This window comes from Pan troglodytes, chromosome 2, assembly GCF_028858775.2.
Source record: "Pan troglodytes isolate AG18354 chromosome 2, NHGRI_mPanTro3-v2.0_pri, whole genome shotgun sequence".
Taxonomy (NCBI): domain Eukaryota; kingdom Metazoa; phylum Chordata; class Mammalia; order Primates; family Hominidae; genus Pan; species Pan troglodytes.
Window position 1 is genome coordinate 15,837,903 of NC_086015.1, and position 19,800 is coordinate 15,857,702.

Genomic DNA, 19,800 nt, shown 5'->3' on the forward strand with positions numbered 1-19,800 from the left:
ATAAGCCAGAAACACAGAGTAAGACAGAAACACACAGGTAACGTTCACCGAGCATCTGGTAAATACCAGCCACTGTGCCAAGTGTGTTGTGGTATTGCTTCATTTAATACACACAGCTCTCCTCTCAGGTAGATAGGATTCTATCCCCATTCATACACAAGGGAACAAAGACAGTGATTAAGAAACTTGCATAAGGTTTCCAGGAAGTAAAAATATACTACATATATAAAATTGCTCACTGAAGCACTACTTATAATATTGAAAGCATCCCAAATGTCCAACAACAGGGGAAAGAATGCACTATGATGGCATACGGTTACTATCACAGACAGTAATCACACACAACAAGATGGAAAGTGATCACTTAATAAATATGGAGTAAGAAACAAAGAGATACAAAAGTATAACAGGCTGGGCATGGTGGCTCACATCTACAGTCCTAGCACTTTGTGTGAGGCCAAGGCCGGGGGAATGTTTGAGCTCAGGAGTTCGAGACCAGCCTGGGCAACATAGCGAGACTCTGTCTCTATGTAATTTTTTTTTTAAGCATACCAAAACAAAAAAAAAACTTCATAAAAAATGAGAAAAACAAGACAAAGAGACTATATAAAAATGCTTATTTTTGCTCTAATAAAATACATTTATTGTGGGTTTTTGCAAGTGTGCTTTAATTTGCTATCTCATTTGGTCATGGCAAAGCTCCATAAAATAAGTACTATTATTCTTAATTTTACAGATGAGGAGATGGAGGTGCAAAGACAACATGCCCCAGGTCCAACTGCCTCTCGGTATTAGGGTAGTGAAATTTTAGGTGATGATTTTACTCTATAATTTCCCTCCATTTCCCTCACTTCTATAATGCTGGCATATTACTTTCTAGCATTTTAAAACAAATTTATGGGATACACAGATGATGACTTGACAAATGTGAATGGAGTGGTGGCTGAGTTAACTTCCAACTGTGTAAATCCTTACATGTATAAAAATGGACTCCATTAATCTTTGAAGAGATGAAATGTCATCAAATTCTGACTCTAACAAGGCTGGCCCTGAAGTGAAAGATCAGTTTCTAAAACTGTTGAATTCTAAATATTTGTGTCATTCCTTCTTTCTGTACATTCCACAAACAAAAAGTTCCTCAATTTTAGACAGTCAGTTTCTGAGAGAAGGATTTACCATTTTAAAATATCAAGGATTATGTTCTACAATCCAAATCTTCCCCCTAAAAGAACAATTGCATGCCATGATTAAAGGACCTAGAAAACACTCCAGGCTCTCGGAGAACAAGGACCGGGGCTTATTTATGTCTGCATCCTTAGCTCCTTGTGCACTGCCTGGCACAGGGAACACATACATCAATAAATGTGTGCAGAACTGAATTTCTCTCACTGGTGTGCAGCTGAACTAGCTCAACCACAGGGGATAGGAAGCAAATGGGCTTATGACTCATTTCTTCAGAACAAAATGAATAACATCATGGGCACAGCACGAACCAGCATCTGATCATAACAATCAATTTTTCTTACCTTGGGAGATTTGTTTTCAACAAAACAACAGCAATGGATTAAAACTGACTGCTGACTTTATTTTATGCCTCTAGAACTGCCAGTACAATAGGCATCCAAAAGGATTTCTCTTTGACCTTGAAATGATACAAACTCCAAGGCCTGCAAGCCACCTGTAGGTGGCCTTCCCTGTGATTCAGGCATGCAGCCAGCAGTCAGGGACCTCATTACAAGTATGCAGATGTGAAGGGCTGCACAGTACAGCGGCAAGGCCCTGGCTTTCAAGTCTGGCAATGTCCCAGGGTGACTGAGGTCAAGTTACTTAAACCTTCTGAGTCCTTCACTGTAAAATGGCTTAATCACACTAACCTTACAAAGTTGCTTTCAGATTTAAGGAGTTAGGGCAGCAGTCCCTAAACTTTCTGGCACCAGGAAGAGGTTTTGTGGAAGACAATTTTTCCATGGATGTGGGCCCAGGGGACAGTGGTTTCAGGATGATTCAAGCACATTACATGTGTTGTGCACTTTATTTGTTATTATTACATTGTAATATATAATGAAAGAATTATACAACTCACCATAATGTAGAATCAGTGGGAGCCCTGAGATTATTTTCCTGCAACTAGACAGTCCCCCTGGGGGTGATGGAAGACAGTGACAGATCAGGCATTTGATTCTCATAAAAAGCCTGCAACCTAGATTCCTCATATATGCAGTTCAAATAGGTATTGCGCTCCTATAAGAATCCAACGCAGCTGCTGATCTGACAGGAGGCGGAGCTCAGGCAGTAATGCAAGTGATGGAGATTGGCTGTCAATACAAATGAAGCTCGCCCACCACTCACCTCCCGCTGTGCGTCCTGGTTCCTAACAGGGTTCCCAAGGGTTGGGGAACCCAGAGTTAAGGTATTAGAGAATGCTTTGTAAGTAGTAAAGCAGATACTACTTATGATATGTATATAGCATAGTCGAAGGATGGAGGGTAGAGGAAGCGCTGGGTCTTGGAGATAATAATTACCGTCTAACTTTTCTCCCTTTAAACGAATTGCAAGACTGCTGTCATTTCAGTTCAGTGAATATCTGAGTGGCTACAAAGTACCAGGAGCTGTGCTAGGCAATGGAGATCCAGGTTGGGCAACCCTAATCTGAACAATGAAAATGCAAAATACCCCCAAACCTGGAAACCTTTTGAGCACTGGCAGGACACCACAAGTGGAAAATTCCACACCTGACCTCATGCAGTGAGTCGCACATATTATTAAAAATATCATATAAAATCACTTTCAGGTGATGTGTATGAGGCGTATATGAAACATAAATGAACTTCGTGTTTAGACCTGGGCCGTCCCCAAGATATCTCATTATATATGTGCAAACATACCAAAATCTGAAAAATTCCAAAATCTAAAATACTTCTGGCCCCAAGTATTTCAGATAAGGGATACTCAGCCTGTCCAGATATAGGCTCTACCTCAGGCAGCAAACGGTATGAAAAAAAGATCATTTCAGTGCAGTTTTTTATGTGGTAGTGTTTAAGGACTGCAGCCCAAACTGGATATTGATATGGCAAAATAATATTCATTTTCATGACTGTTTTTCAGATATAATTCACATACCATGTAATTCATCCATTTAAAGTAAATAATTCAGTATTTTTAATTCTGTTTACAGAGTTGTACAATCATCTCTCCAATCTAATACTAGAATATTCCAGCCTCCCTGCAAGAAACCCCATACTCCTAAGTGATCACTCCCCATCTCCCTTCATTCCCCATCCCCAGCCTGAATTGAAACATTGCTGTCATTTTGGTTCAGTGAATATTTGGCTGGCTACAAAGTACCAGGAGCTGTGCTAGACAATGGAGATCCAGGTTGGATCTAATCTACTTTCTTGCCACAGATTTGCCTATTCTGGACATTTAATACACATTGAATTATACACTATCTGGAGTTATTTTTACGACCTTAGCAAAATGTTTTCAAGGGTCATCACACTGTAGCATTTATCAGTACTTCACTCCTGCTTATGGTTAAATAATATTCCATCGTACAGATGCACCAATTTTATTTATCCATTTCTCAGTTGATGAACATTTGTGCTGTTTCCACTTTTGGGCGATTCATTATGAATAATGCTGCTACGTACGAGTTTTTGTGTGGACATATGTTTCATTTCTCATAGGTAGATATATAGGAGTAGAACTGCTGGGTCATATGGTAGCTACGTTTAACATTTGGAGGAACTGCCAAGCTTTTTTCCAAAGCAGCTGTACCACTTTACAATCTAATCAGCAATGTACGAGGGTCCCAATTTCTCCACATTCTCAACACTTGTTCTTGCCTTTCTTTTTTATCACAGCCATTGTAGCAGGTATAGAATGGCGTCTCTGTGATTTGTATTGATGTTTCCATTTCCCTAATACCTATGATGTTTAACAACTTTTCATGTGCTTACTGGCCATTTGAATACCTTTTCTGAAGAAATGGCTATTCAAATCCTTCTCTTGTTTTTAAACTGGATTGTCTTTTCATTGTTTTGTTGTTGTTGTTGTTTTGTTTTTTTTTTGAGACAGAGTCCTGCTCTGTTGCCCAGGCTGGAGTGCAGTGGCATGATCTTGGCTCACTGCAACCTCCGCCTCCTGGGGTCAAGCTATTCTCCTGCCTCAGCTTCCCAAGTAACTGGGATTACAGGTGCACACCACCACGCCCAACTAATTTTTTGTATTTTCAGTAGAGACAGGGTTTCACCATGTTGGCCAGACTGGTCTTGAACTCCTGACCTCAAGTGATCCACCAGCCTCAGCCTCCCAAAGTGTTGGGATTACAGGCGTGAGCCACTGCGCCTGGCCTATCCATTGTATTTTAAAAATTCTTTATATATTCTGGATACTAGTCCCTCATCAGATACATGATTTGTAAATATTTTCTTCCATTTTGTTAGCTGCCTTTTCACTTTTTTTTTTAGACAGAGTCTCACTCTGTCACCCAGGCTAGAGTGCAGCGGCATGATCTCAGCTCACTGCAACCTCTGCTTCCTGGGTTCAAGCAATTCTCCTGCCTCAGCCTCCCTAGTAGCTGGGACTACAGGTGTGTGCCACCATGCCCAGCTAATTTTTTTTTTTTTTTTTTTTTTGTGACAGAGTCTCGCTCTGTTGTCAGGCTGGAGTGCAGTGGCACCATCTCAGCTCACTGCAACCTTCGCCTGCCCGGCTAATTTCTGTATTTTTAGTAGAGATGGGGTTTCATCATGTGGGCCAGGTTGGTCTCGAACTCCTGACCTCGAGTTATCCATCCGCCTCCACCTCCCAAAGTGCTGGGATTACAGGCGTAAGCCACCATGCCTGGCCTTCCTTTTCTATACATTAGAAAATACAAAAGTAGGAAGTAATAGGGAGGACTCAGGTTCACTATATTGGTTCAGGAAGGAAGCAATATAATCCACTCATCAAATATTTACTGAGCACCTAGTACATGTCACATACTATTGGAAGCATCCAAACAGAAGGAGCAAAACAAGACAACAATTCCTTCCCTCCACATCCTCAGTGGTGGAACAAAGACCAAAGATCAGCCAGCCAACCAACAATAAGATACAGTGTAGCCGACTGTGGAAAGTGCTATGGGGAAAACAAAAACAGGGAAAGACATAGGGAGTGGTGGAGTTGCAGTAGCGATCAGGGAAGGCCTCCATGATAAGCCAGAACTGAGGCCCACTGGGGTGGGTGGGGGGAGGGGAGGTGTGACCCAGTGGGTCCTGGGGAAGGAGTGACCCAAGTGTGAACCAGGAGTGACGCCCACCACCAAAGACCTTTCATAGAACAGTAAAGTGTTAAGAGCAAGCATTCCAGGAAGAAGACTGCCTGGGTTCAAATGCTAGCTCGGCATTTACACGCTATGTGACCCAGGGCAAGCCACTTAACTTATCTGGGCGTCAGTATCCTCAAATGAAAAAGGGGAGCAATAACTAGTTTGTAAATTTCAGGGACTGAATGAATGTTACAATACCTGACACACAGTACTAGTCTAAAAAGTTTGGGTATTGTTCATGCTTTCTATCCCTTCAGGAGTGCTGTGTTCTCAGAAACTAGCAAGTGACTACTGAGTACCCTGAATTCCGGCTGAGGCACAGAGAAGCAGGCTTCCAAAGTCCTGAGGCAGTCAGCTCCCGTATGCTGATACAACCACACTGCTTGTAAGGTTTCAGATGGCTTCATCACCACAGAATAAATCTTACTAGCTTCCACTCCAGAATCCACACTTTGGAGAGCTGGCACTGAATGCTAATTTTTTTCCCCAAGAATCACTCAACTGGCAACTTCCTCACTGCTTCGTCTTATTCCTAGAAGTAGCTGAGGCTGTGTTCAGACAATCTGGCAATTAAAGAAACCCATTCTCTCTCTCATAGGAGAGTGCCCGAAGGTGTTTTTCATTCCATGAGGACCTTAACCGGCCAGATGAAATGGGGCTGTCATGTTTCAATCCATCTGATCTAAGTACTCAGCTAATTTTTTTTTTTTTTTAATTTAAGAAACAGGGTCTGGCTCTGTTGCCCAGGCTGGAGTGCAGTGGTGTGATCATAGTTCACTGCAGCCTGGAAGTTGGGATTACAGGTGTGAGCCACAGCACCCTGCAAATTTTGACAGGCATTATTTGTCAATATGTAACAAGTTTTATAATTTTTATAGCTGACAACATAATTCCACTTTGGAGAACACATCCAAGGAAGTCAGTGCCTCCTTTGCCCCTTTCCCAACGAAAGTAATCTGTACAAAGTGATTCACAGCAGTGTTGCTAATAAAACAGTGAGAAATGGAACTAATATAAGTGTCCATCAATCACTGGATGATTGAGCAAATAACAGTTTCTCAACCTGAGGAAAACCCATGTGACCAACAATAATACATAAAAATAATAATAACAGCAATCATTTTCTGAACACTGACTACTAATGAGATAAGATGCTGGAGGCAGCCAGGCGCAGTGGCCCACACCTATAATCCCAGCACTCGGGGACGCCGAGGTGGGAGGATTGTTTGAGCTCAGGAATTCGAGACCAGCAGAGGCACATAGCGAGCCCCTGTCGCTACACAAATGAAATTAGCCAGCCGTGGTGGCGTGTGCCTGTGGTCCCAGCTACTTGGGAGTCTGAGGTGGGAGGGTTGCTTGGGCCCGGGAGGTTGAGGCTGCAGTGAGCTATGATCTCCCCACTGCACTCTAGCTTGGGCGACAGAGTGAGACCTTGTCTCTCAAAATAAAAATAAATAAATAATAAAAAAAAAGATGTTGGAAGCTATTATATGTATTATCTCATTGAAAATTTCTTTGTGAGATAGTTATTTGTTTCACAAATAAGAAAACTGGGGGCTCAGAAAGGTTCAAGCTTGTGTTTCAGGAAATAAAATAATGAAAAACAAATAAAACAACAAAAAAAAGAAAGGTTCAAATACCTTTAGAAAGCTGGTATTCAAACTAGTCCATCATGCACCAGATGAGTGACCTTAGACAGGGAACCATTCTGGGCCTCAGTTTTCTCATCTGTAAAATGGGGCAATGATACAGCACCCAAATCAAAAGGTTAATGTGAGGATTAAACTAGTTACCAAATTTAAAGTATTGAGAGTAGTCCTTGGCACCCAAAAATAAAGGCTATTTTCCCTACCATTAAGCCACAGACTTCAGTCACATCAATCTACTGCTTTCCTCCTAAACACATCATGTTCTTTCACACCCTTCTTGCCTTTTTCACACGTGTTGTTTTTCAAGTCTACCACTGACTCACTGTGACTGCATGTTATTAATGTGAAGCTCCTTAGAGCAGAAATTCCATCTGCAGTTCTTTAGGGTATGGAATGCTGATTTGCTTGATAAATATTAAACCAAGGACCATTGCCTAAAATTAGTCATTTTAATAGTTGTACTGACATAACAAAGTTCAAGGTGACTCTTTAAAATGCATTTGTTGCTCCTTTCCTGTTCATTTAAATGCTGACTTCTAAGAAAAACTAAAGAGTTAGAAAGCTTGCTTGCTTTCTTTTCTTTTCTTTTCTTTTTTTTGAGACACAAGACACAGTCTCACTGTGTCATCCAGGCTGGAGTGCACTGGCATGATCTTGGCTCACTGCAACCTCCACCTTGCCGGTTCAAGCGATTCTCCTGCCTCAACCTCGCAAGTAGCTGGGATTACAGGCATGCACCACCACGCCTGACTAATTTTTGTATTTTAGTAGAGATGGAGTTTTGCCATGTTGGCCAGGCTGGTCTTGAACTCCTGACCTCAAGTGATCTGCCTGCCTTGGCCTCTCAAATTGCTGGGATTACAGGGCCACCACAGCTGGCTGGGTTAGAAAGCTGTCTTAAAACAGAAAAGAGAAAAAAAAAAGGAGGGGGGGTGGAGGAAAAATAATAAAAATAAAAAATAAAAAAAGATAAAGCTTTCTCCTTCCCAGTTTGCAGCCTCTCATCCTCCACCTACTCTCTTCTCACCCATAATTTATAATAATACTGACCTCAGGGCAGTCAAAGTAATCCTAAAATACTATATAAAATGTAAAGGATTGTTATTGCTACAAATAATACCAATCTCGCCTCTGCCTAAGTAATTACTGGCAGGAACTTGTCCAACAACATGGACAGACATGGTTTTTCTGTTCCTTTACCTGCCCACTCCCAGGAAAAATACTGAACTTCACAGATTAGGGACCATATATAATCTCACAACTGGAAAAAGATGGACAATGCAAAGTTATAAATAAAAATGAGATTAGTAGACAATATGAATTTTGGCATATTCTCAGGGCTTGGGAGATTTGGGTGGTTTGCCAAGGGATAGAAACCAATCAATTCTAGGACACTGGGTTCTCAGAAGCCTACAAAAGTCAGGAGGAAAATGTGCCTTTCAACACTTTGCCTGGGGTAGGTCTCATACCTATGAAAGAGATCTACCTACAGAACCTATGTCATTTTCTACCTTCATTACTCTCTTCTAGTTCCAGCAAAAATCAGCTAAACTTGGTAGCAGCTTGAAGGCTAAATTAAAAGTCTTCAAAGAGGTGAAAGCAGCTATGTCATTTGGTAAATTTCCTGAGTAATATTCAGAATTTAGAAGGAACTCCCAGAATCCATCCAATGCTACGAAGATGTTGACTAGAAGGGAAGAAATGGAGGACTGGTAGTGGTAGGGGCAGAGTAGAGATCAGTCCTGCATCTTCTCCCACCAAGTCAGCTTTCATAAAAGGCTTCTGTTCCATCATTTTTCACAGGGGAGTATGGAAAGGTAATCACTCTAATAAAGTGACTTCCTTTGCTCACACAGTGTGCGTGTGACCTGCTCATTCCAGCACAGGGCCACGCCACTCTTTGCCCCTATGTCTTTTGTTGGATGGCAGGGAGGCTGCCAGGCGAAGCTGGAAGCACCCAGAGACCAAGGTTGCTTCAACGCCTTTCTCTACAGTGTTGCAAATACAGCCGTAGTCATGGTAGATGAATTTTGGGAAGATGGAAGAACAAAACCTCTAAGGTCTCTTACAGCATTAAATTTCCATGAAATCTTACCTGTCTGTACTGGGATTTGGAGACTAAGTAAACTGCTTTTCCAATGTTCTGAGCATAAAGTTCTTTGACTCATACTCAAAAATCGGGAAAGATGATTTTTTTTTTAAGATGGTGGTTTTCAAACTTTTTAAAAAGTGGCAGAGCACTTGTTTTGTAAATGAAATCTTAAACGGAACCTTACTATAGGAAACAGATAGATGGGGGCTCCTCTGGTTGCAGCGAGGGTGAGTGGCCAGGGGCTCTACCCTCTCAGTTGACTCAGTTTGGGACATAATATGTGTGACCTACTCTCAAACAGTTTAGAAAATAAATATATATATAGTATGTTTACACATACAGAGAAAACAGTGGTTCTCAAAGTGGGATCCCTGGAGGGGCATCAGCATCACTTGGGAACTTGTTTCTAAAAATAAAAATTATTGGGCCCTACCTCAAACCTATTAAATCAACTGTCTGGGGTAGGGCCCACGAGTCTGTGTTTTAACCTGAGACTTCCTAGTTGTTCAGACACAGGCTAAAGTTTGAAAACCACTGATACAGAAACAATGAGAAAACAAATATGGTGCAATGTTAAAATTGGCGAATCTGGGAAAAGGGCATAGGGAGTTTTCTGTATTATTCTTGAAACTTTTCTGTAAGTTTGAAATTACTTCAAAATAAAAATTAACAAAAACAACAAAATTACCCTGGGACAATAAGCATGGAGATGTGGAGAGGGGACCCAGGAGGTAGGGAGGCAAATCACGAGGTTAGTGCAGGAACCACTCAAGAGGTGACGTGATTTACAACTAAGACTGTAGCAGCTCCAGGGCCGAGTGAGAACAGGATATCCACAGTCTTCAAATATAAATCTCTCCCTTGTAGAACATCTGGGCAGCAACCATACTAACCTGAATAGGAGAGACCGGCAATCTCTATGAAGAGGTCTTCTTCAGAAAAGCTTTCGGGGAGCATGAGGAAAGCAGCGCTCACAGCACTCTTCAGATTTCTATCCAGGGCTGATCTAAGAGTGAGATCCTCGTTCATTGAGATAATTTTCACCTGAAAGAAGCAGAACATTGGGAAGAAAAATTCCAGAAGTGGAGTATTGCTCAAGCATGGGTTACACATGCACTGGAACTATCTCAAACTCTTCCCACTGAAGATCTTGGAATACTGGTTCAGGTGACACAAAATTGTTCCTCTAATAAGTAATCCCAGAATCTCCTTGTTTTATGCCAAGGTCAAAGAAATCATGACACAGGAAAGGATCAAAATGCCAAAGAAAACAAATATTCTTCTTAAATGAGGAAATGCAGCATAGGTTTAGAAAAAGAGCAAAAGTCCTTTGGAAACTTTAATATTTTTAAATTTTATAATCTCACTGTTGTCACTTAATTTTTTAGTCGACAGAGGCATTTTACCTCTTTATTTAGACCTCATCTGTAATCTTGGACCATATCTAACATAGGAAGTTCATGCTCTATTTTGCACTTTCTAGATACATCGATTTTGAACTTCACTAAGGAAAAATGAAAGAAAACTAGCTACAGTAGAAAAAGAATGGGTTTTAGAGATAGGTATGGGCTCAAGTCCAGGTACTTACTAGCTATGTGAGTTTGGGCAAATGATTTGCATCAAAGAATCGTCACAAAGATTGACTATAATAATAAATGTAAAGTGCCTAGAATACTAGCAACTGCTTCGCTCAGAAAGAATTTTTCTCCTGAATACAGAGTAGAAGCTTCCATCTGAGACTTTCTGCAAATCCATTAAAATACAAAGAGTGACTGGGTGTGGTGGCTCACATCTGTAATCTCAGCACTTTGGGAGGCCAAAGCAGGGGGATCATGAGACCAGCCTGGGCAACATAGTGAGACCCCATCTCTATAAAACAAAAACAAAAACAAAAAAAACAAACACCTAGCCAGGCACAGTGATGCACATGTGTGGTCCCAGATACTCAGGAGGTTGAGGTAGGAATACAGCTTCAGTCCAGGTGGTTGAGGCTGCAGTGGGTTGCAGTGAGCCATGATCATGACACTACACTCCAGCCTGAAAGACACAGTTGAGGCCCTGTCTCAAAAAAAAAAAAAAAAAAAAAAAAAAAATACTAAGAGCTCCAGTCTGTTCTGAGATTCTTACTTTTAAAGATTGCACTGCAGTTAAGAAATGTGTTCAAATGCCAACTCCATCTCTTACTAGCTCTGTGACTATGGGCATAATTCCTTATCAGTAAAATGGAGTAAATAACAGAATCAAGCTCATAAGGCTGCTAGAAAGATCAAGTGAGTTACTGCACACAAACCCTTCAGTGAAATGAGCTTCCTTGTGTGTGCTTCTCAGTGCACAAGGCAAGAGCTTCTCTGGGCCAGGGGTTCTCATCTTTAGCTAGCATTAGCTTCACCTGGAGAACTCGTTAAAACGTGTATTATCGGATGCAACTCCCAGAGTTCTGTTTCAGGAGGCCTCGGTGAGGGCTGAAAAATGTACATTTCTAACAAGTTCTTAAGCAATGCCCAGGGACCACATTTTGAGAATTACTGCTCTAAGGTGCATACTTAGCACTGTCAAATTGCTCTTCAGAGTGGTTATACCAATTTACACTCATACTATGATCTTTTAAAAACATCATACTGTTTCTGATTGACTTTCTATACAAAGTAAAGGGTCTAGAAGTCCCTAATAAGGACTCTCATATGTCTAAAATATATCTACCATCTCCAAATCTTTTGGTACTATCGACACATTTTCTACCTATTCTAGAAAACAGGGCATAAGTTGCCTTTTATTTGTCAAATACAGATTAATTTCTGACAAAATTAAGATAGCACATAAAAGACACACTATGAGAAACTCCAAAATAAATATTAGAAAGCAAGGAAAGAGGAGAATGCTGCAGTATTCCAAGGCATAGCTTCTTCTCTTCTAATTGTAAAAAACAGTATTATAAAACATATAACTATTATTTTATAAATCAGGCTTCAGAATCTGAATTCTTTTACCTTTTTTCCCTACTTTTTTCTAAGGGAGTATTTGTAACATACAAACATCATATATGGTAGGTAAGCCACTTGATTCAATAACAGCCCCTCCTCCCTTACAATTCTGAGGACTTAATGGACCTTAATTAAGCCTTTCAGCACTTAGGTGAGTTTAGTATTACTGCAATCATCTGCAGAGAGTAACCCATGACCAGCCAGGAACATGACTTGCCTACAGTTGCATAATGAGTTGACAACAAAAATCAGGATCACATTCTTTTACTTGGCAAATTCAGCTCTGAATATTCTGAATTATTCTCATGCATTCATTTAGGGTTATATTCTGGTTAACTTATCTTGAAAGATGATTAAAACAAATTTTAAGGTCCTATAAAAACACCTATGCTTATTCCTTGAATAACTTTCCTAAACCTTATAGAGTTGGCTCTTCGTATCTGTGGGTTCTGCACCCATGAGATTCAACCAATCACAGATGGGAAACATTCAGAAAAAAAAAAAAAAATCCACAAAGTTCCAAAAAGCCAATGTTGAATTTGCTGCCACATGCCAATTACTACGTTGAAGGCAGGCGAATGATGTGATGTGTAAGCACGGTATTAGGTATTAACAGTCATCCAGAGATGATCTAAAATATACAGGAGGATGTGCATAGGTTATATGCTAATACTAGGCCATTTTATATCAGAGACGTGAATTCTGAGGGTGGGTGCAGGTCCTAAAACCAATCCCCATGGACACCAAGGGATGACGGTATTCCATACTGAATGATTAATCTAGGAGGGCAACTGCTTCATCTTACTGACAGAAAACTTAGGCCTGGAGGGGTTAAAGGGGTTAAAAGATTTCTCCAAGAGAAGTAGTGGCGAACTGGACCGGGATCCAGTCCCAGGATTCACCCAGTGCTCTTTCCACAACTCTGTGATGTCTCTCTACTTCCACATTCCCGTTCTTCATCCCCACTCGTCACACATCCTTCTCAATAATTCTTCACCTCTCTGTTTTTGATGGCTTTTACAGAAGCCCAGTGAAATTAGAAGCTATTTTGAGATGCTAACAATTCAAGATGCAAAGAAAAGACTAAGTTTTGGGAAATTTTCCCAGTTAACAAAATACCACTTGTTCTCCAAGGAAGCTGTTCTACATAGGCTGTAAGAAAGCAGTCTGTTTGCTATTTAAGGTTAAGAGGATGAAAATAAAAGCGTCCTTACTCAAAGGAAAAATGTCAGTTCGGAAGATTCTGCTACTGTGCTGATCTGGTTCTTCAATGAAAGGTGAACTAGGAACTTGTCTCAGCAGCACTGTTATTTGTTGTTCAGAGTGAAAAGCCAGTGAACTCTTGGGACACTGCCAGAGAGGCCTGGGAAAAAAAGAAAGTGCTCAGATTTGTGAATAGCTGTTTGTATCTTACTGGGAATGCCCCGACCTGAACTGCATAGATAACATTAGCACGACTGCCAGGGAGGAAAATCTTTACTGGAGAGAAAGGGGCATTGCTTAAAGGGACTTTCAAAGGAGATATTTGTGAGTACCTTTCAAGACAGGAAAAAAGAGAAAGTCACATGTGGGCTCCTCTCAAACTGTCACAAGGAGAGACTACTTGAATTGCAGAGTGAAGTTTTAATCACAAAGACCACAGCCCTACCTACTGTTCAATTACTCAACCGCCCACCAGAACTTTTCCATTCCAAACGACCAGGAGGTTTAACTCTTCTAAACAGTCACTGCTTAAGGATGAAGAAGAAACGCTGAACATTAGAGCTGGATGAAACCTTACTCAATATCTACCTGCTGGACTCTGGGCTCTTCGAGGACAAGCAACATGGTATCATTTTTTAAAATTCCTTTGGCATACACAGAGAAGAAACAGTTGTCTTTTGAATATAGAAATGAATGACTCAATCTGTGCATTTCAAACGCTAGCGGCCCAAACATTTGCTTATAGTAGGGCAGAGCCAAAACTAGTAAGCCAGGTTTTCCAACTCCCAGTTTAGGGATCTTTTATACCACTGGGGGTTTTTCTAACCACACAAAAAATTAATCAACAAAGCTACAATATGGTGATGGTTGAACTCTGAATATAGTAAAAATCATTGAATTGTACTCTTTAAATGGTTGAGCTGTGTGGTATGCGAATTTTATCTCAATAAAGCTGTTATTAAAAAATAGGCCAGACATGGGGGCTCATGCCTGTAATCCTAGCACTTTGAGAGGTTGAGGCAGGTGGATCCCTTCAGCCCAGGAGTTCAAGACCAGTCTGGGCAACATGGCAAAACCCCATCTTCACAAAAAAATATAAAAATTAGCTGGGCATCGTGGCACGTGCCTATAGTTCCGGCTACTCAGGAGGCTGAGATGGGAGGATTGGTTGAGCCCAGGAGGTCGAGTAAATTGTGTTCATGCCACTCCACTTCAGCCTGGGTGACAAAGCAACACTCTGTCTCAAAAATAAAATTAAAATAAAATAAAGCTACGTTACTAAAAGGCAAAATATATTGCAGTGAATACATTAAATCAAAATCCTCTTAACAAGGTGGCAAAAAAACCACTGCATGTCAATATAAATGTCTTAAAAACTCAAGCACAACTATTTATACACTAAAAACAATGTAAAATACAAAAATCCAAAATTATGTTAACTAGGGAAATAACTATTAATTATTACTTTAGAGGTTTCTTGGCTTAAAAAAAAGTTTGGTCACAATGCTATATTAAACACTTTAAATTCCATGGTTTTTTACTTGGGAAAATATTAGTAAACTCAGAAACTTAAGGTTGTACTGGAAATAAAAATAGGGTATTCCATCAATTATGAGGTAAGTTAATGGTAAAGTATGATAAAAATTTAATTTACACTCAACTTTTCCCAGCAAGTCCATCTTTTTAAGCAAGATACTCAAATATATATATTTGGAGACATGATCTTGCTCTGTCACCCAGCTTGGAGTGCAGTGGCATGATCTTGACTCACTGCAACCTCCACCTCCTGGGTTCAAGTGATTCTCCTGCCTCAGCCTCCCTAGTAGCTGGGATTACAGGTGTGCACCACCATGCCCGGCTAATTTTTGCATTTTTTAGTAGAGACGGGGTTTCACCATGTTGGTCAGGCTGGTCTCGAACTCCTGACCTCAGGTGATCCCCCTACCTCGGCCTCCCAAAGTGCTAGGATTATAGGCATGAGCCACCGCACTCGGCCTATATCCCTTTTAAAGACTTGAATTACTAGTGATTGAGAAATTCTATTTCAATTTGCAAGATGCAAGACAATTCTGGGGCTTTAGACAACATAATTTAATGTGATTCCTTTTAAAACACATAAAGATAAAGAATTCATAATCATATTCTCATAATTCTTTCTTAAGATATTTACCCAACTTTCTTGTCCAAGATACTACCACCCTCTTTTCATCAGATTTGTTCAAGTCTGATTAATATTTGCTGCCACCTAGAGGTACAGATAGTTTGTTTAAAAATCATCATTCTGGTTAACAGTGATTTCCACATGTTGAAAATTGGGAGCAAGGTAGAAGAGAGAGTTAATTTGCCAATTTATCATTCTCAATTAAAAAAATATGTCCATCACTTTCAAATGATTTTATGATACCCTAATTTTCTTGTGCTAGAAGCATAAAAAGCCTTAGAAAATAATCATTGCTATCAGTAACATTTTCTTCTCCAAGTCAGCTGAGAAATGCAGAGTTTTGCATGAAATGAGCACGGGTGCTACTACTTGTCTTGAATTGCTGTTTTTGTTTTATAAGGATATAACAGTTAGATAAAACCTGAGGTCATTTCCAGTGCTTACATTCTGAGATTTCATGGCATTTCAGGTTTCTAAAGCCTTTTAAAAAATTTTGAAACATTCTAAGCATAAAGTATAATACAAAGAACAATACAACATTTTAACATTCAATTTCATTTCTATCTCAAAATAACTGAGATAAGCAAAGGCACAGAGAGAAGGCAAAGACCATTTTCTGAGTGTCTACTAAGTACCAGGCATTTCAGAACCCTCTGAGGTCAGCGCCATCAGACTCATCTACAGATGAAAACACCCCGAGGCTTAGGGAGACTGTCAGTGGTGCAGGGTCACAACATTAGGAAGCATCAGAGCTGGGATTCTAACCCTACATCTGTTGGATTCTGAAACACTGAGTTCTTCCCAGCAGTACTACTCTGCTTCCAATATTCCTTTTCCTTTTTTTTTTTTTTGAGACTGGGTCTCGCTGTGTCACCTAGGCTGGAGTGCGGAGTGCAACGGCACGATCCTGGCTCACCTCTGCCTCCCAAGTTCCAGCGATTCTCCTGCCTCAGCCTCCTGAGTAGCTGGGATTACAGGTGCATGCCGCAACGCCCAATTAATTATTGTATTTTTAGTAGAGATGGGGTTTTGCCATGTTGTTCAGGCTGTTCTCGAACTCCTGGCCTCAAGTGATCTGTCTGCCTCAGCCTCCCAAAGTGCTGGGATTACAGGCATGAGTCACTGCACCCAGCCCTGCTTCCAATTTTCAATACCTTTGTGGACCTTTATTCTACAGATAACTGAAGTTCAGAAAGATAAAACAAGATGCCTAAGTTTATGTAACAGCTAATGGGTGGCAGGACTGAATATGACTCAAGGCTTCTAATTTCATGTCCACTATTCTTTCCATCAAGCTATATATTACATTTTTGTTTGTTTGTTTGTTTTGAGACAGAGTCTCGCTTTGTCACCCAGGCTGGAGTGCAGTAGCGCAATCTCGGCTCACTGCAACCTCCACTTTCTGGGTTCAAGTGGTTCTCCTGCCTCAGCCTCCCGAATGGCTGGGATTACTGGCGTGTGCCACCATGCCTGGCTAATTTTTGTATTTTCGGAAGATCTGGGGTTTCACTATGATGGCCAGGCTGGTCTCGAACTCCTGACCTCAAGTGATCCACCCGCCTCAGCCTCCCAAAGTGCTGAGATTACAGGCGTGAGCCACCGTGCCTGGCCCATCTTTTGTATATTTAAAACAAACAAACAAAACAAAAAACAAAACAAAAAAACCCTTGGAAATAAAATATTTACAAATTTCCAACTGCTCAATTATGAGCTTTACTAGTCATCCAACTTAGAAATGAGAAATGTATCTGTATAGACATGAAATTTCAGTAAGCCTATCATTTCTGGACTTTAAAAAATGTTTTTAATTAAAGTAAAAGTTACAGTGAAGTGCACACATCTTAAGGGTACAGTTTGATAAATTTGTCCATGTGTATACCTGTGTAACCCCTGCCCGGATCGAGTGTTTCTGGACATTTTAAGGAGCTACACTATGAAACTGTAAGCCCAGGTGCAAAGCAGGAGAATCCAGACAGCCCATGCACATCAGTAAAGAGATGTTTATGACACAAACCAGTGAGCTAAGGCTATGGAAATCTGTCATTTTTCCCACAGATAGCTACAGAAGCAGCACATCACTGTTGGGGGAGACACTCGAGAACAATCCATCGGCCTCTTGTGGAGCCTGGGACCCTCTCACGCACGGTGAAAATCTTCCTTATAGTAGGAAGTGTGAGATTAGCAACTGTAACTATTTAACACAGTTCTCAAACTATGGAAAGACCCTTTCTCAGAGCACAGACTGATTATCTGGAAAAAAAAAAAAAAAAAAGAAAAGTGACATTGCAAATACTTGTTAAAAGTTTAAGTTCTCTCCCACTTTTTTTTTTTTCCTGTTTTGTGTTTGTTTCCTGTTTCTACTAAAGCCCAGGGAGAAGCCGACTCCCCACAGCCTCCTCTAACTGTGTCCCAAAAGAGCTAAGACAATAGAGAAAGCATCACCACTGGCCTGAGAAAGAGAATAAAAGGGATGGGAACACCAGTCCCTTGGAATGACTACTTGGTGCATTCATTTATTCAATGGTTACTGAAGGATCCCACGACTCAAGGCACTGCCCTTGGGATGCATCAGTGGACAAACGGTGCCTCCATGATACATGTCCTAGCAGACAAGGTGACTGGGTGGTGCTAACGGAGGCTCCACTGAGGCACCAGGCACCTCCTCTGCCACCCTTCCCAGCCCAAATGGGTCAACTTGGAGCCCGATCCAGTCATTGGAGAATCTTGAGGGGGAGGGCAGCAGGAGGGAGAGTGGACTGTGACCCGGCTTCTACTCCCAGCACTTCTGACACCAAATGTGGGTGTCACACCAACCAATTCTCCAGCCCTCCAGACACTAACTGAGTGTCCTACAACTGAATTCGATGCTGACCCTAGCTACCTGGAGTCAGAGTCAGATCCCACAGGTTATGGGCTCAGTTCTACAAGCCTCCCCCACTTCAGACACCAATCACAAGTCCAGGCTGCCTGTACTCTGATCGTTCACTAGAAAGGGATGGGGGCTACTTCCCCTCTCCTCTGGTTTCATAATTTGCTAGAATGGCTCACAGAGCTCAGGAAGGCATTTTTGTTGTTGTTGTTGTTTTTAAGACAGAGTCTCACTCTGTCGCCCAGGCTGGGGTGCGGTGGTGTGATCTCGGCTCATTGCAATTTCCATCTCCCAGGTTCACGCGATTCTCCTGCCTCAGCCTCCCCCAGTAGCTGGGATTGCAGGCATGTGCCATCACGCCCAGGTACCTTTTTTGTATTTTTAGTAGAGACGGGGTTTCACCACTTTGGCTAGGCTGGTCTTGAACTCCTAACCTCAAATGATCCGCCCTCCTTGGCCTACCAAAGTCCTGGGATTACAGGTGTGAGCCACCACACCCAGCCGGGAAGGCACTTTTCTTGCATGTACTTGGTTATTATGAAGGACACAACTGAGGAACCGCCAAATGGAAGAAATGCTTGGCAAGATATGGGGTAGCAGAAGGGTGTGGAGCGCCACGACTTCTCCGGGCACGTCACCCTCCCAGCACCTTGATGTGCTTACCAACCCAGAAGTTCTCAGAACCCCCTTTTTTTTATGGAGGTTCCACTGCCCATGCACAACTGATTAAATCATTGGCCATTGGTGATTGGCCCAATCTCCAGCCCTTTTCCCCTCTGTGAAGGTGGGAGTGGGGGGCCTGAAAGGTCCAGCCTCTTATCACACGGCTGGCTCCCTGGCAACCAGCCCTATCCTGAATCTATCTAGGGGCCCATCAAGAGTCACTTTATTAGTATAAACTCAGGTATGACTGAAAGGAACTTGTTATGAATAATAAAAGACCCTCTCATCCCTAACACTCAGATATTCCAAAGATTTTAGGACCTCTGAACCAGGAGCCCAAGGAAAAAAACCAAATACATATTTCTTCTTATATCACAATAGAATATGTGGATATTATTTGGCAATAAATTTTATAGGGAATAGGAAGAGTCAGAAACTCATTTCTATTTCCAGAGTTCCATCTCATTGCAATCACAATGATCAAAGTAAGGTTAGGCTCAGAGAGGAAAGGCATCCTTAACTGTGCAGCCTATAAAACACTCACCGGTTTTTGGAGTCGTCCAGCAATGTATAAGTTATTCCAGTTGAGGAGATCTTCAATCAGAACGTTAGTGCTAATAACTCCATATTTGATAAGCTGAAGGAAAAAAGAAATGGCACAAAAAGGAGTAAAATACCATGTTATTGCTTATACAAGTATAAAATATAAGGAAACAGATAAAATTCTTGACCAGAGCAGTACCTTGATTCCAAAGCCACTCAAAACACCTGACTTGTGAAAACACACATCTCCACCAAAACTTTTGAGAGGTTAAGTGTCCAAGACTGATTTAGCCCCTAGGGTATGTAAGGGGAGGTTGCAACTGTCTTC

General features: G+C 41.3%; 1 protein-coding gene across 5 annotated transcripts in view; it reads right to left on the reverse strand.

Moving 5' to 3' along the window:
• Nucleotides 1–19,800, reverse strand: part of TAMM41 (TAM41 mitochondrial translocator assembly and maintenance homolog) — a 124,770-nt gene that overhangs the window by 97,616 nt on the left and 7,354 nt on the right. For 4 of the 5 annotated variants that reach the window (XM_009444911.4, XM_054680382.2, XM_001153179.5 and 1 more), the window contains exons 3-4: nucleotides 19,474–19,566; nucleotides 9,946–10,096 (exon numbers count right to left, since the gene is read on the reverse strand). In XM_009444911.4, coding sequence (XP_009443186.2) covers nucleotides 9,946–10,096; nucleotides 19,474–19,566 — 244 coding nt within the window. Of the gene's footprint in view, nucleotides 1–9,945; nucleotides 10,097–13,247; nucleotides 13,379–19,473; nucleotides 19,567–19,800 lie in introns of those variants that run through there. The other variant, XM_054680383.2, reaches the window with a different exon arrangement.